This window comes from Mauremys reevesii, linkage group 11 (assembly GCF_016161935.1).
Source record: "Mauremys reevesii isolate NIE-2019 linkage group 11, ASM1616193v1, whole genome shotgun sequence".
In the NCBI taxonomy this organism is placed as follows: Eukaryota; Metazoa; Chordata; order Testudines; family Geoemydidae; genus Mauremys; species Mauremys reevesii.
In genome coordinates this window covers 59,979,081-59,995,980 of record NC_052633.1, presented here as the reverse complement: position 1 = coordinate 59,995,980, position 16,900 = coordinate 59,979,081, and the positions used below count along the sequence as shown (strand labels likewise).

The following is a 16,900-nucleotide window of genomic DNA, read 5'->3' as shown; positions in this document are numbered from 1 at the left end:
GAAAGCAGTTCCAAGCAATTGTTGAGGAGGGCCGACTACTTGCCAGGACAACCCGGCAAGCCTCCCTTGATGCTGTTGATACTGCCACCAGTTGGATCGCTACAGCGGTGGTGATGAGAAGAGCCTCTTGGCTCTGGCTCTGCAGTTTCCCAAAGGAAGTTCAGAGTACAGTTGAGGACCTTCCTTTTGATGGACCTAAGTTGTTTGCAGATAGTATGGGCGAGTTTCCGTGAACACTGAAGGATTCTAGAGTGACTGTGTGTTCTCTTGGCATCTATACTCCTACATACAAGAGAAAATTCTGCAAGTCTCAGACAGCCCAGAGATCCCGCCCCATCCAATTCCTTCGTTCCCAGAGGACGTAGCCACATCAGAAAAGGCAAAGGTTTCAGAGAAGGAAATATCTGCTTCTGAGCCTCCCATCTTTTACCTGTCCATCTCCACAGAGGGCAGGACAAGAGGCAATGGGTTCAAACTACAGCATAGCAGATTGAGATTAAATCTCAGGAAAAACTTCCTAACTGTAAGAACAGCAGGAAAATGGAAGAGACTGCTTTGGGAGGTTGTGGAAGCTTCTTCACTGGAGATTTTCAAAAGGAGGCTGGATAGCCATCAGCCTTGGATGGTTTATACGTAACAAATCCTGCATCTTGGCCGGGGGTTAGACTAGATGACCCTTGCAGTCCTTTATAACCCTGTGATTCTATGATTGCAGAGAGATTCAGTGTTCTCAGAGTTGGGGAGGACGTTAACATTTCAAGCTGTTCTGCAGATTTCTTTTTTAGAGCCAGTCAGCTCATAATGTTAAACTGCTAATACCAGAGGCTAGAGCGGATTAAAGACCTAATGCGGCAATACCTATCTACAACAGGGCTGATCTTACAAATGTATGCTTCAAATTAAATTAAACTGTTTTTATATGTAGCCTGAAATAGGCTTCTGACTATAGTCACTTAGAATTTTTTTAATTCAAGAGTTCATTTTCCCTTGAAGTAAACATTTTAATGGGGAGTAACTTAGTTTGCTAAAGAGAGATGTCATGTCTTGAATGCATAATTCTAATTGCCATGAGGCTTAGATCTAGTAGGCAGTAAGTAGTTGAAACTAGCGTATGTGTGGATCTGTTCAATGGTGTTGTTTAGAGATTTGTGGCAGCTGTAGCTATCATAGCTCAGAGCTTTTAAACCAACCCATTTTATACTAATTTTAAATTAAAGAAAATAAAAAGAGACATTATTTAATTCAATTTTCTCAGGTGTCAGGGCTGGGAAAGAGAGTGCTTCTAAATAGCTGTTGCGCAAGGGTGTGGATTCTTTGTGACAAAATGTTAAATACTTTTCAGTTGGATTTCCTGTTGCCCAATAACTGTCTTTATTATAATAAGTACTGTATGCTGGCAGTAAGAGTAAGCACTGATGCCTTTTCCCCTTCAGTTTAGAATGGAGGAATTGAATTGTTGGCTTGTCACTGCAGTGCTGTTGCTGAGTAGTAGTTCTTTAACTGAAGTTTGCTGCCATCTGCTGTTTTTGTTTTTTATCAGAAGACTTGTGCAATTTGGCCTGAGTATGTTTATATTGGCAAAAACTACTAAGTTAGTCAGGGGAAAAAATAAAACAGTGGCATAGCTAGTCAGTGATGTAACTGTTGTAAAACCTGTACCTACTGGTCTACTAGAGAGCTCTAGCAGTTTTATTTGAACTGTAATCAAACCACCAAATGTCTTTTTTTGCAAAACATAACTGAAAGGGGCTGTTGTTCCATCCGTTTCATGAAAAACCTTCTGTTTAATTTAGAGTGGATTGCCATAGTTTTCTCTTCAGCCCCTTACAGGAAGATTATTGTTAGACGTGTTTTCGAGGACATTCCATAACTCTCTTAGTTTTGCAGAGAGGGAGAGAGAACAGCCAAATCCTTAGCAACATTTAGCATGAAACTTTATTTAAAAGTTCTGTCAGGAACATTACCCAATTCCTTTCAAACTGTTATGTGGACATATTTTGAAGGCTTGTACATTTAAAATCTTTCTCATTGTTCATTTTAGCTTAACTCTGAGTTTTTAGTGTCTTCTAAAGTGAAACACAATTAATGGGTGCTGGGTGATGTCTCTTTTCTATTTTGCAGTTGTTTGTTGGACTTGGATTTCCATATGAAGGGCCTGCTCCCCTAGAGGCTATTGCTAATGGATGTGCTTTTCTAAATCTAAAATTTAACCCACCGAAAAGCAGCAAAAATACAGACTTTTTCAAAGGCAAGCCAACACTCCGAGAGGTAAGCTTTACTAACACCGATGTTTCTAACATGGCAAAATATTGGGGCTGTGATACGTCTAAGTTGCTGATACTGTTTGTATGTAATGGTTTTCTTTTTGAGGATTGTACAACAAAAAATTTATTGCAAATAACTGCTTTCTTTGTAATATTACAATAAAAAACAATGTCAAACTAAAGTGCATAATTTACTGCAGACAGAGCAGTTTGTCCTTTTGCCTTAACACAGCAGTGGCCAGAATTGGTATGATTAGTCCTATGTAAGACCACAATTATGTTCTAACTAGGCACTATGATAATAAAATAATGAAGCCCATCAAGTACTTCTGAGCTATAACTCTGTGTCCATGTATATCTACATTCTTCTAACTATTTTTGACAGACCATATATACAAGTTTCATTTCAAGATCTGATTTTCTATCCAGGGGAACCTCAGTTAAGATCCCTGTGACTTCTCTTAAGGAAATGAGCATCACTGGGCAATAAGTGCGTCCTTGTTCAAATAAATATGAATGTTGTACTTACTATTTTTTGCAGAGAAGTTTTGATTAAAATTCTGTTTAGCCCTAATAGTAACACTAGCAATGAACTGTGTGCATTTGACTGTAAAGACACTTGGAGAGCCAAACCAATTTTTGAGGAGTGAACAGGAAAAGCAAACTACAAATCTCCAGAGCATCCAGAATATTTTGTACTCTGAAGGGAAAAGGAGAAGACCAAACAAACAGGCCTCCCATGCAAGGATTTACTGGATATTATTGTTCATCGTGTTATAATTGCAGCATATCCATGTATGGGTAAAGTTAAGCCTATAACATACTGAAAACATTTAGCATTTATCTAGTCTTTTTTTTTCTTGGCCTGACATTGGTTAACACACACTATTGCTTGTAACTTTGAATTGTTTTTGAATAAGTACTGTGTATGTTAATCAAATGTAGAATTAACTTGCTTATATAAACAGGAATATGTAAATAAGGAACAGCTTGCATGATAGCATTGGTCTGCTCATAAATGGTGGTTCAGCTAGATGAACTGCACATTGAACTCATGCCAATTGGTTGATGAGTGATGCATTTCTACCATTTCTCATTTTAATTAAATAACATAGGTTGCCTGTGCCAAAGGATTTGTGAGCAAGGTTTTGTGCACTGTTCTCAATCTTTTCTACAAATACAATTGATATAGTAGTCCAAATTCACCCCTTTCCTACAGCTTGACTTTATTAACAAAGAAAACAATAATAAAATAGAGAAAATGGCAATTAAAAAATTGAGGAGCTTAAAAAACCTTCTTCCCAGGTTTGGCTTCTTGTAGGGTTTTTCTGCTTAGGACTGCTCAGTCCTTTTGGATCATCTCTCTCCAGAAAGCCCTTTCTAGGTCTCTTATGTCCAAGAGCAATAACCAGTCATCTTCCCAGTAAATCATCATAACCCACTTAATCCTTTATTGGCAGAATCAACACTACTTGAAATGCCATGCCCTGTTAGCCAAACACTGACAGTCTGCTACAGCATTAACAAAAAGAATTGCATTGGACTCTATATAATGTTCAGATTACTAGTGATTTTAATTTTTTAAGCCTTAGTGTAGAACACAAGTGTAGCCAATCACTATGAATTCTGGTTCTACTTTTTACTCCATTTATCTATTCTTGAGACAGTAGTGCCCGATCAAGTGATCAAAAAAAGGAATGGGAGCCAATTACATATGAATTCTACTCCCCTCTGAGACTCTTTGGATTTAGGGAAGGTGGTGGTAACTGTATATTTGTTTTTTCACCTCTACAGTGAAAAAAAAAAGCCTGTAAGAGTGCTGAGAATTAATTAATGTTCATAAAGCACTTTAAAGATGATAATCCTTAATATTTACTTGGCAGAAATATCACTACAGTTATTGTGGTTTTTTCTCTCAGTTTGGGTAGAGCTGCTCAAAAAAAATTGTGAGGAAATTTTTCCTACCAAAAAATAGTTTTGTCTGAACTGAAATTTTTGTTGTTGTTGTTGTTGTTTTTTGTAGGAAAATTTGAGAGGAAAATATTTGTGTTGAATGGACTTAAAATTTTTGCTACTTTTTTGTTTAAAAAAAACTGAAAAGACATTTTGAAAAGAAACATCAACACAAAACAAAAGTTTTCATTTCAACATAGTGCCGTTTCTTTTTTTGTTTTCTGAAACCCAGAAAGTAGCTCAGAACAACTTTTTATGTTTAAATTAAATGAACATGTTGATTGAAAATTTCCCATGGGAAAACAAACTTTTCTACCCAATAAATTTCAAATGGAAGCTTTTTGTTCAAAATCTTACAGGGGAAAAATGTTAGGTTTCTGACCACCTCTATTTCTGTGCAGCAGAAGGGCCCCAAGAATGACTACGACCTTCACCTCTGGCCAGTCACATTATTTCAGCATCAGGACAGTATTCTTAAAATATCTACAGAACACATCCTCACAAGAGCTGGCACACAGTGGAACATTGCTGGTTGCCACTGTGTTTGAGGAGATTCGCTGTTGATATCAAGGCTTCAAAACCAACCCTGATTTAATGTGCTGCCTGCCAGTCTGAGGTGTACAACGAACCCATGATCTCCAGTATAACTCCTGAAGCTGTCAAGTATCAGAGGGGTAGCCGTGTTAATCTGGATCTGTAAAAGCAGCAAAGAGTCCCGTGGCACCTTATAGACTAACAGACGTTTTGGAGCATGAGCTTTCGTGGGTGAATACGAAAAAAGGAATGGGAGCCAGGTACATATTCACCCACGAAAGCTCATGCTCCAAAGTGTCTGTTAGTCTATAAGGTGCCACAGGACTCTTTGCTGCTTTTCCTGAAGCTGTGTGAAGTTTAATCATTATATTTACATACTTGGGGGAAAAAAATCACATTTTGAAACATAATGCAAATAATGTTAGCATTTAAGAAATATTATTATGTTCATTGCCACACAACTTATTAATAAAGGCATATTCTCTGCTCCCAGTAGCTTATACAATCTAAAATTTGGATGTGAAATTCAGGAAGTTTTGATAACCTGAGTTTTTAAATATATATCACTTTTAAACAGTAGTGGTAACAGTATGATACTGAGGTTAGCTGGCATGTGCAGATTTCATGGAGGGGATTGGGTTTTCAGGAGAAATTGAAAAGATGATGATGGGGCGGAGCATGGTGCACTAGGGTACAGCTGATATAGACAGATCATGTAATCTGTGGGTCTTCCTCAGAAATCTTCTTAATCTTACTAAAGCACCAGTCCTCCAGTGAGCTCTATGTGCATCCCCACTGAGTACACTGGGCCTCTGTAGAAGCAAGGCATCAGCCTCCGTGAAGCTCATAGGTCAAATCTGGCCCATGTTATTTCAATCCAATTTTGGCTTATTTCCACTTTGACGTAGCCTTTACATTTTACTTATTTTTATGTGAATGTTCACTTTTACAATATCATGAAATGTTAATATAGGTCTCCAAAAAATGCTGGCATCCTGTGCCCAGAAATATAGAATGGGAGGTAAATGTTTTGTGAAAATTGTTTGCTTGCACTAGCTTGCTGCTTTGCATTTGCTTCAGCAAGGAGTTCAAGTACAATAGTTACTTTATCTAAGAAGAATGACCTTTAAGTATATGTAAAAAAAAGTTTTGCTCAGTGAACGTACTTGAACACAAAAGGAGAGAAAATCTCGTAATACATGAAGAGGCAGTTGTTTAAATACTTTGCTTGCAGTTTTCTTAGGTTGGGGTTTCATGTTATTCCAAAGGCATTCCTTTTCAGGCCAGTGTGAAGACACACTTCTCTCTTGTACATTTTTAACCTGTTCTTCCTTTCAGTATGCGCTCTTGCACATCTTTTAACTTCTGTGATACCGTGATGCCATTGCAATCTCTTTCAGTGCCAAACTGTCAGTTCTGGCCATGCTCTAATTGATGCCAAGTGACTTAATTGTTCTGGTTTGACCTGGCTGATATTTTTTTAATTTATTTTGTTTTCTAGCAAGCAGTGAGCAAGATGTCATTTAGGTTCTAAAATGCACATTGGAGGTGACATTCAGTCTCATTTTCAGGAGAGAGTCAGGGTTCATTCTGGGTGATCAAAGTCTTAATTGTGCCATCTGTGTATGAGCTTAGAACTTTTGAACATGGAGGATTGGCTGACATGGGGAACAATTAATAGTATGTAGAGCCTTTCACCTCTAGGTCATGGTTTCAGACTGCCCAAGGCTAGTAGATGTGATGAACTAGGAAAAATGTCTTTATTATTATATGACTATTGTGTGTGACTTTGTTTCCCTGTTCAGTGTTGTATTTCTGCCTGGGGTTAAATCAAATGAGGCTGAAAACAGGTTATCAGAAACCAAGCAGGAAAGATAAAATAAGGACACAGATAACACAGCATCAGGTACACAGTTTCAAAGGAATGAAGATAATGACTGGACCACTAACTGAGGGAGAAAATACCTAGTTGGGTCAGTCCAAGCGAAGATATTTTACCCTTTCCAAGGACAATGGTTATATGTGAGGGTTATAAAATGAGTTTGATAGTCCAGTTCCCGGAGGATGTATATCTGCATGGCAATAGTATCATCGATATTGTAATAAGCACTAATGGGTAACCTTGCTAGCAGTCTGAGAATAGAAAATCAGAATCAAATGTGCACAGTAATAATCGTGCGTTTCTCACGTTTGTGAGAGAAAAAGAGGGAGAAGAGAGGGTTTGGATGGAAAGATACTGACATTTCATCTTGAAGGGATGGAAAGATTTTCAAGAGATGCCTGAGAGGGAGAGAGATGCAGGAATGGATAAAGGATGGAAGGCTCTGGATAAAAAAGGAGATTTGGGAGTAGTTCATCTGGATGTGTTAGCTGATCTCAAAGAAGTAGATGAAATCACCCAGAGAGCAAGAGCAGAGTATAGAGAGAAAATGGGAGAGATTGGGTACATAAAGCGAGACAAGGAAGCTCCCACTGCTTGTTACCTAGGCTGTACTTGTTGTGTGGATAAATTAGAGGTCATTGGTCCCCATAGTTATCAATCAAGTGCATTTCATATGCACCAAGTTCACCCACAAGATTTAATGGGGAAAATATAGAAAACCTAAAACAGAGGTAAAGGAGAAATTATCTTTATATTCCAGCTCTGTTATTGCATTATCTATGTGTATTATCTCCTGAGACCCAAACCAAGTGAAGGGGGCCAGGAAAGCTCTCTTGACCCTTGCTTTTTACCAGTATATTGATTTCCTTTTTCAGCTGACATCTCAGCATCCCTATGCTGAGGTTTACATTGGGAAGCCTCATGTCTGGACTGTGAACATCAATGATCCTTCTGAGGTCGAGAATGCAGTGAAAGCAATTTTGAATCAAAAGGTTAGTATTTATTCTGCTTGTAATCAGTACTTGGAGTCTGAGCTACTGCTGTGCAGAGTGCCTCAAAATGTTAATTTCATTAATAGACCTGAGTGCTGCAGTCTGGAAGGTTCTGTCCTTTTGAGGTCTTATGCCATACCCATCACTGTGTGATGTATATGTGGTATCTGAGCATCAGAGTTTAGTACTCGATCCTACACGTTTACACATGTGCTTAACTTTACTCACATGAATAAAACTCAGCATGTGTATAAGCATAAAGGATTGGAGCTTTAGCATGTGAGTCACAGAGTCCAAGTTACTAGATTTGTTATTGAGTCTTTGTAATGTTTCTGTGCATTTAGTAAATTAGTTGCCCTATGCTGAGCTCAGTTGAACCCATTAATTAGCTATGACAGGGAAGCTATAAGGATATTTCTACATTTACATGATCAGCCTTTAGTATAAGGAATAAAAAATCAAGACATCTGAAAACATTTTCAAAGAGCATCTAATTATAGAATCATCATATTTTCCTTTGTACTATTTCAATTTGGAAATTAAACAGAATTACAACAGGCAGCTATGAGATCCAGTAAAGTCTTGTGCTACGTTTATCTCTGCCACTGCTCAATAAACTCTTAATTTCCCTCATTTAACATCTCCTCAAAGACAATCACTGATTAATTTTAGAATTGCCTTTGAGGAAGCAAAAATCAGTTAAATCTGTGGGCTGCATTAAACAGTGATTTGTTAATGACTACGTTTACTACAAAAGCTATAATGTATTAAACAGTACACAGGCTGCTAACATAACACACATCACAGGAATGCTTGCAGTAAAATGATTCCTTAAAAATTCTAATCTAAACACACTGTACTGTTTCAACAGATTGAACCTTATTTGCCCTACGAGTTTACATGTGAGGGGATGCTACAAAGGATGAATGCATTCATTGAAAAGCAGGTATGACCTTTCAGTGTTGATGAAATAAACCTCTCTTAAGTGCAGTCTTTCTATTTTAAAGAGTGCCTTAATATTAAAACTGCTTGTTCTTGGAATTACTTTTTTAAAAGTAGTAAAGAGTCCTGTGGCACCTTATAGACTAACAGACGTTTTGGAGCATGAGCTTTCGTGGGTGAATACCCACTTCGTCGGTTGCATGTCAAAGTGTGGATGGACCCTTATGGGTGCAAAGGTCCAACTCTGCAAATCAGGTCTCAGGGCTTGTGGCTTAGCTCATAGGTCTTCTGGCAGCTATTCTACTGCTATGATGGTGTGGTGTACGACAAAAAGAACCACATCGGTGTGGTCTAGCAGCTAGCAAAATGTCCTGGGTGTCAGGACTAGATTTGGGCAACATTTTTCAGACAAATAGTTTATTCAACAAAAAACGCAGTTTCAGTCAGACCAAAACTATTTGTGACTTTGCCATGAATATTTTCAGTCATTCGTAAAACAGCTAGAGGAGAAAAGAGACTGGGGAAGTGTTGCTGATGCTCCCCTTTATAAACTTTAGTTCAGTGGTTAAGGCACTCACCGGGGATGTGGGAGACTCAAGTTCAGGTCTTCACTTTGGAACACACCTGATAGAAACGTTTTCAATTCACCAAAAACTCTGAAAAAATTCAGATTTGGTTCAATCCAAACCTAATTCCACCCCCTAGCCTCTCTGGAACCGCCACCAAACTGAAGAATCAGTGTTCATCCAGCTCTAGTCAGGGCTACTGGGTTCTGTTCTTGGTTTGGCACTGACCTTGGAAAACTCACTCAAGTTTGTGACTCAACATATCCCTCTTCCAAATTGATAAAATAGTACTTTTTCTATGTTGCAAGGGTGTTGCAATGTTTGTAAAAAACTCGGAGATCCTAAGAGGAAAGGTCACTTAGAGGTGAGAAGTATTGATGCTACTACTATCACAGGCAAAGCTTCCTTTAAGAGCCCATTTGGTTTTATTTCTATATTTTAAAAGTCTTTGCATCATGGAATATTACATAAATATTCTGATACTGTTTGTGGAGACAGGGCATGGGTATCATTCCTCCTCAAAAGCTTGGCACAGTTGTAATTACATTTAGTCTTAACTTCTGGGTGAATTCAGTGTGTTGGTTTTAACTATAAATCCTTAAATAGTTTGGGACCTGGTTACCTGAGAGAGATGCCTCACTCCCCATGAAATACTGTCACAGGTGAGATTAGCAGAAGGACTTGAGCTGGAGTTCCCTCAATATAAACAAGAGAGAGCTACTGGCAGGGCTTTGTGAGGGGACTTGAATTTTGGAACCTGCTCATCCCCTTGGTTCACCAGTGCCCAGATTTAACCTTCCAGGCATACTATAAAGCCCAGCAAGCCCCCCTCCCACCCTTCCCATTTCTTCAGGCTGTTACGGTGGGTGTGGGCTGAGAGAGAGGTTTACAGGCAGTCCTTTCATTTGTTCTGTTTTTTTATTTTGCGGCATAGCTCCCCAATGGACTGTAATTGTATTTTTAAAACTGGAAGTGCAAAAGAATAAATTAACTAGTACATAGCTATTTCTGATTTACTGCCAATAAACACTTCATTGTCTTTGTTGCTGTGTTGATTAAAATGTCTGTGCTGCGTGTGATTCTCCTGGATGAGTTGACTATGATTGACGGTAGTTTTCATTAATACAGAAAAATATAACTCATTATTCAATAGATATTCAAAGTGATATCTGAGTGATGAGTATATGTAGGCTCTTCAGGGCAGGGACCCAGAGCCTAGCACAATGGTCCCCTGACATCTACCAGGCACTACAGTGATACAAACAATACATATTAATTCAATTAATTGTGTTTGGGTCTGACTGCCGGAAAGTGTTGCTGTTACTGCTACCAGAATGATAGAATATTACTGTTATTTATGAATTTGTTCAACATTGGCAGGGTGCCTGGTGCATTGTACAAGGCAAAAAATAAACACAGTCCCTATACTAAGGAAATTACAGCATGAAAGAGAAAAAGATAAGATACAAATTTGTTGGAACCCCTAGAAGATGGTAATAGCTTAGAACACCTGTTAAAATAACCTCAGTTATGTTCTTAAAGGTTTGGAGCTTTATCAGTAAGGTGTCAAATAATCACAGTTAACCAAATGTATTAACCCATGAGTGTTAGTCAAAGATCAATTATCACAGTTCAGAACGGTAAGAGTTAAATACTTTACCACTTCATCAGTCAGTAGCATGGACTGCTCCAGAAATAGAGAGTATATGTATTTTAGGCTGTTACTATGAGCACAAACTCCCCAAAATCAGCTTGCATCATTCTTACTCTAATATTTCCACTCCCATGCAATCTGCATCGCTATCCGAGATCACTGGACATTTGTACCGAGTTTTTAGCAACAATTACATCAGTTTCTTCTTATTTTCACAAACCCCAGCAAAATATTACTTTATCTCTGTGCACCAGTAACAAAAGTTTACACTCAATTCTTAATTTATTATAGTATAGGGGTTGCTGGGAAAAGTGGTTCACTTCAGCATATATACCTCTACCTCGATATAACACTGTCCTTAGGAGCCAAAAAATCTTACCGCGTTATAGGTGAAACCATGTTATATTGAACTTGCTTTGATCCACTGGAGTGCGCAACCCTGCCCCCACGGAGCACTGCTTTACCACGTTATATCCAAATTCGTGTTATATCGGGTGGCATTATATCGAGGTAGCGGTGTATAAAATAAATAATAATGGCCAAATAATTTTGATAGCAGTTAGTACTGCTGATGTTGGTTAGTATTCATGGGCCTTGCAGAAAAAGAGGGATTTATGGGAAATTTAAATGAAGATGGGTGCCACACTGTGGCACAGGGAGAGTTGTTCCAGCCATATGATATGTTAAGGAAGAAAGCATGAAGACAAGAGTGGAAGATGGAAACAAAGAAGCTTTAATGCTCAAAGGGTGTGTCTACACAGCAAAGAAAAACCCTCATCAGGCCCATGGCAGCCGAGCTGGGCTCGGGCTCTGGTGCTGTTTCATTGCTGCGTAGATATCTGGGCTTGGACTGGAGCCTGGGCTCTAGAACCCTACAGGGTGGGAGGGTCCACTGGCACAGGCTAGCCACAAGTTTTTCTTTCCTGTGTAGACATACCCAAAGAGAGCAAGGTGGGAGGGATTGGAATGGTAGGCAGGGCTGTGAAGCATCTCAGCTGGTGAGGATATGAGTTTTAAAATATTGATTTGGTGGGTGAGAGAGAAATTGGAGGGATCCAAAGAGGGAAAGTGATGAGGTTCAAGTGGCAGATAAATTGTTAAACATAAACGGCAGGAAGTGGCATGACCTACAGGGAAGATCTTCCTGTAGCTAGAAAGCTCTTCTCTTTGCTTTAATTAGTTTTTGGTGTGGATATTCCAAAGTGTTAGGTCTAGTTCTATAGATCTTCCTCTTTGGTTGATGCAGTGTGTATCTCTAACTAAAATCTCTCTTATACCACTCTTGATCTTTAATTATTTTCTGACCTGGATTTCCCTCCTCCGCCTAATTATTGTTTAATTGTATATTTGTAAAATGAAGTGAGTAAGCATGGGGACCAAAGGACAGATAGTAGAGCAAAGTCTTTCTAAAAGCATGGTGACTCCATTAAAGCTAAATTAATGTTAACCAGTCATAATTTAAAATTAAATTATGGGATACCAAAATGAGCTTGTAAATTAATCAAAAGCCTTTTTTTTAATGTAAAATTGCTTGCTCTCATGTTACAAAATGAACTAAACCACTGAATTAGAAAGTCAATGGCAGCCATTAATAATAACTTATTAATTTAATACTAAATGAGTTGCTATTGTTGCAGAGAAATAATTACTGTATATTGGGGTTTTGCATATAAGAAGTCACCATAGTAATCTCAGCTAATAGGCTCCATTATACCTGTGAAGCTTTCTTTTCAATTTGTGTCAAAATCATTTCTGCTCATAGTGACAGTCACATTTTATATGTAGAGCACTTAGACTAACTACTTGTGTGGACCATTTCTGCTCATAGTGACAGTCACATTTTATATGTAGAGCACTTAGACTAACTACTTGTGTGGACCATTTTGCTTCAGTTAATGAAAAAAAATGTTATGAAATCCCCAAAGCAACTATATGAAGAACCATGTTTATCTGAAGTCCTGGTCATCTGAATGATTCTCATGTCCATAAAATGTTTTAGATTATAAAGGCTGCTAAACCTATGCTACATTCTATTGATAAAGTGCATCAAAACATTTAGGATATTAAGCATGTTTCTCTGTTTTGAGTTGCTGGGGTTAGAATGAGGAAAACTAAGCAGATAACTGGTTAAGAATGCTTTACATAGACCAATATAACTACACTCCTTTTCATTACAACTCTTCATCCTAAGAAGCACTAGCAGCTTCTGGTCTCTCTGACTTCAGTGGGAGTAGCCAGGTACTCATTCACTTTCAAGATTAAGCCCCCAGTTCCAACAGTACCTGTCTAATGAGATGTCTTATCTTTCATAGTTACAACATTCAAAGAGGTATTATTGCACCTTTATCAGAAAATAACACAATGCTAACGTACTGTTGTATTCACAGAACAATAGAATATATCCTTTAAGATTCCACACTAATAGACTGAAGTTCCTCTGGCTCTCAAAGTTAACAATGAAAGGGGGGGAAATCAGAAAACACAATACAGAGGAAATGAATCATGAAAGACATTAAAATCAGACTGTTTCCATTTTAAGAAGAAATTGAGCAATATGAATGGGGCAATTCTATGCCTTGTGGCAATAGTTCGTCATTTAAAAACATTATGGAGTTTTGATATTTTCCCCATAGACAAGTGGATTGGGTTGGTTCCTGGGTTTTGCAACAAGATACAGAGCCTTTCATCACCAATTTTCTGTTGCAGATCAGGCTAATGGTGACTGAATGCTGTTACCTTTGACGGCTGTTCCTGGTGCTTTTGTTAAAGCACAGTCCAGTTCCTAGTGAACAGGTGTTTACATCAAATGTGATGATATTCTTTGTGGAACTAATCGACACCTTGACTATCTGTTTCAGCAAAGTAGTGAAGGATCAAATGAATGGGTCTTCAGTTACCCAAGGTTGTCATTTGGCATAAGCATTGAAATTAGATTTAAAAAAATCATTTATAGGCATATATATTGGTTTTAAAATGTTATTTTAAACTAATACTTCACTGGTGTGTGATGTTGAATGTATCTGCCTCAGATTTTTATTTTCATGTATTGGTCCAGGTATTTCATCTACTCTTCTCTGTCCTGTAGCATGTTCTCAGGTATCTCACCTTTCAAATGCAGATCTTGCTACCCTCAAACACGCTTTTGCTACCTCAGCACCCAGACTATTGCTGTGTTCTCTATATAGGGCTACATATTAAGTCAGTTCAGAACTTCTACAGAAGGTGGCTGCCCAGTTATAAACCTATACAAAACCTGTGGCACCTGTGCTCTGGGATCTGCCCTGCTTACCTGTGGCTTTTCCAGATAAATTTAAAGGTGTCAGTTTTTACCTAGATTCTAAATGGCTTGGCACCAATCCACCTGAGAGGCCACCTCTCTCCCTCCAGGATGCACTGCTGTAGTTGTGACTAGTAGAGTTGCCGATATTGGATCCCACCTCGAGGTAATGGAAAAGGGGGCTGACCCTACAATTACACTAATTGTTGCCATGAGATATCCCTGAAGGCAAGAGGGAATCAAAAATGGATTAGATATGTATGGATAAAGAGACCATCTATGATCATATTAAATCTCATGTTTACAAATGAGACACACAAACCATCCTGCTTCAGGACATAAGCCAGCCACTCATTTAGAGATAGGAAGAAATTTATCCTTGGAGGAAGAGCAGCACTTTTTGAACTTCTTTCTGAAGCATCTGGTACTGGCTAGTGTCAGATTATTGTTAGGAGATCCATTGTGATAATTCCTCTTATTAAAACGCATAATCTATCAGCGGTATACAGGTAAGATCGTCTTGCTGCCAAAAAAAAGTTTTCTAGGCTTTTAATTACCACTGCTATTTTCCTAACCATAGAGAAGTTTATTCAAAGACCGTTTGTGTAATACTGTACACTTTGTCACTGCAGGATTTCTGTCATGGGCAAGTGATGTGGCCCCCATTAAGTGCACTGCAGGTAAAAATTTCTGAACCCGGAAAATCATGTAAACAAGTTTGTCAGGAAAACCAGCTCATCTGTGAGCCATCCTTCTTCCAGCACCTTAACAAAGACAAGGATCTGCTGAAGTAAGTGTTGAGGAGTATGGAAATCTAGTTGGGTACCTTATATAAAGTACGTTCTACGGGGGGGAGGAAATAGTGCTAGTGCATCTGTAATGGTGAGTGGTCAAGTTCTCAACTTCTGAAAAGCGGAGTTAAAATTGAAAAGATAAATCTTAAATTTGCAACTTTGTGCATATGCTGCCTTAAAATAGTCTCTTATAATATAAATGTTAATTAACAGCAACATAAATTCTAATTTAAATACAGTATGTTAAAATGCAAAGTTTAAGCCTTACAACAGTTCTAACCATTTGAAGAAATCTTAGTATTTCTTCTTTGAGTGCTGGTCCCTGTTTGTATTCCACTCTGGGTACACATGTGCTTCAATGCACCTGGATCTAGAGTATTCTCACAAGCAGATTCCACTGGTCCACACACATGCCCCGATCTCTTCATGCTCTGTACCAAGGCTATAAGGAGCAGGGTGAATCGACAGCCTCTTACCGATGCATGGCCTGCATCAGAACTTTCATTGTCTGGAGCATCTTCTCTGCTCCCTTGATCTTCAATCTGTAAATCTTTGAAAGCTTTTTCTTAGTAAATAATTTTCTTGTAAATAATTTTAAAGAGATTTTTGATAACTTTTAGTCTCTCTAGGGTAGTTAGCTCGGTTACCCCGGATCGTAGGACAGCTGTGTCCCCTTAATTCTCCAGTCTGGTGTGCACTATGCCCATTTTGCTATGTGAGCTGACACTCTGCCCACTCACCCCAGCCTCTAGCATGCAAGTCACCTGCGGCATATACAAGAGTGCTATGTCCAGCCACTCTTGAATTATATATGGGGCAACACCCACATATACCTAATCCCAGTCTTGCACCCCAGAAATGTACAGTCTTGTACTGCTCAGTTACTTACTGAGCAATACAAGCTCATAAAGTCTCATTAACCAAGAAAATGATCCAATAAACAATAATAACTGGCTGATTTGTTAATCACTTTTTGCCTGCGGGCTGCCTGCCTCCCTCCCTCCAATTGTTTCCACATTTTCACCTACAAATGATTGTCTTCCTGCCTCCTTCTCCTTTGCCTTACATTGGGGTGGCTCTTTTACTGTTAAAGTGTGGCTCCTCCCCCCACCCCCAGTATGGCCACATCTGCCAGAGTCTGCCCAGCTGAATCCCTCTCTCTCTATTCCTCCCCGTTCCCCTCCCTGGCTCCCCTTTCATCGTTAAGTTTTTGTGACCTCTTCCCCAGCTGGTGGAAGCTTGGGTGAGAAATAAGTCAGCCCTCATTCAGTGATTCACTGGTCAGTGCAGCTTACAGTGGAGGGGGCACCTGCTGTGCTGTATTGCAGCAAAGAGGCCGCTGCTGTGCTCAGCAGTATACTCACAACAGGAAGCTCAGCATTTAGGAGAGAGAGCAGCAGTCTCTCCTGCCTGCCTTCTTTGCATAGTGCCCTTAAATGTTAGGATGTTTGCACTACAGTTAAACCCCTGGGCTGAAGTTGCCACAGTTGCCAGTGTTAAAATTCCATAATACAAGAGCTGATTTGAGGCAATTGTTCATGCAATTGTAAATAAAAATGTTTATAAAGCTGTATTTATCTTCATATTTTTTTTCATATTGCTCTCTCTGACTCCAGTTAATTCTGAAACATCCATGTTCATTGGCAATTAACAATTAGCATTTCTGCAAACTCTTTCTCAGTAAAAAAAAAAACCAGGAGTACTTGTGGCACCTTAAAGACTAACAAATTTATTTAAGCATGAGCTTTCGTGAGCTACAGCTCACTTCTTCGGATGCATCCACAATGGATGCATCCGAAGAAGTGAGCTGTAGCTCACGAAAGCTCATGCTTAAATAAATTTGTTAGTCTTTAAGGTGCCACAAGTACTCCTGGTTTTTTTTGCGGATACAGACTAACACGGCTGCTACTCTGAAATCTTTCTCAGTAGTGTCCTAAATATGTAGGCTCCAAAACCCTTTTGCATTAGATAAGTTAGGGTCAATGCTTACCACTTCTGCATTAGGGAAATCAGCATTTCTTTCAGGTGTCTGCATGTGTGTG

General features: G+C 38.8%; 1 protein-coding gene across 3 annotated transcripts in view; it reads left to right on the top strand.

The window, feature by feature from the left end:
* MGAT5 (alpha-1,6-mannosylglycoprotein 6-beta-N-acetylglucosaminyltransferase) overlaps window positions 1-16,900 on the top strand; it is a 235,215-nt gene that overhangs the window by 206,729 nt on the left and 11,586 nt on the right. For all 3 annotated transcript variants that reach the window (XM_039494729.1, XM_039494731.1, XM_039494730.1), the window contains exons 13-16: window positions 2,122-2,268; window positions 7,509-7,625; window positions 8,497-8,571; window positions 14,697-14,854. In XM_039494729.1, the coding sequence (XP_039350663.1) occupies window positions 2,122-2,268; window positions 7,509-7,625; window positions 8,497-8,571; window positions 14,697-14,854 (497 nt within the window). The remainder of the gene's footprint in view (window positions 1-2,121; window positions 2,269-7,508; window positions 7,626-8,496; window positions 8,572-14,696; window positions 14,855-16,900) is intronic.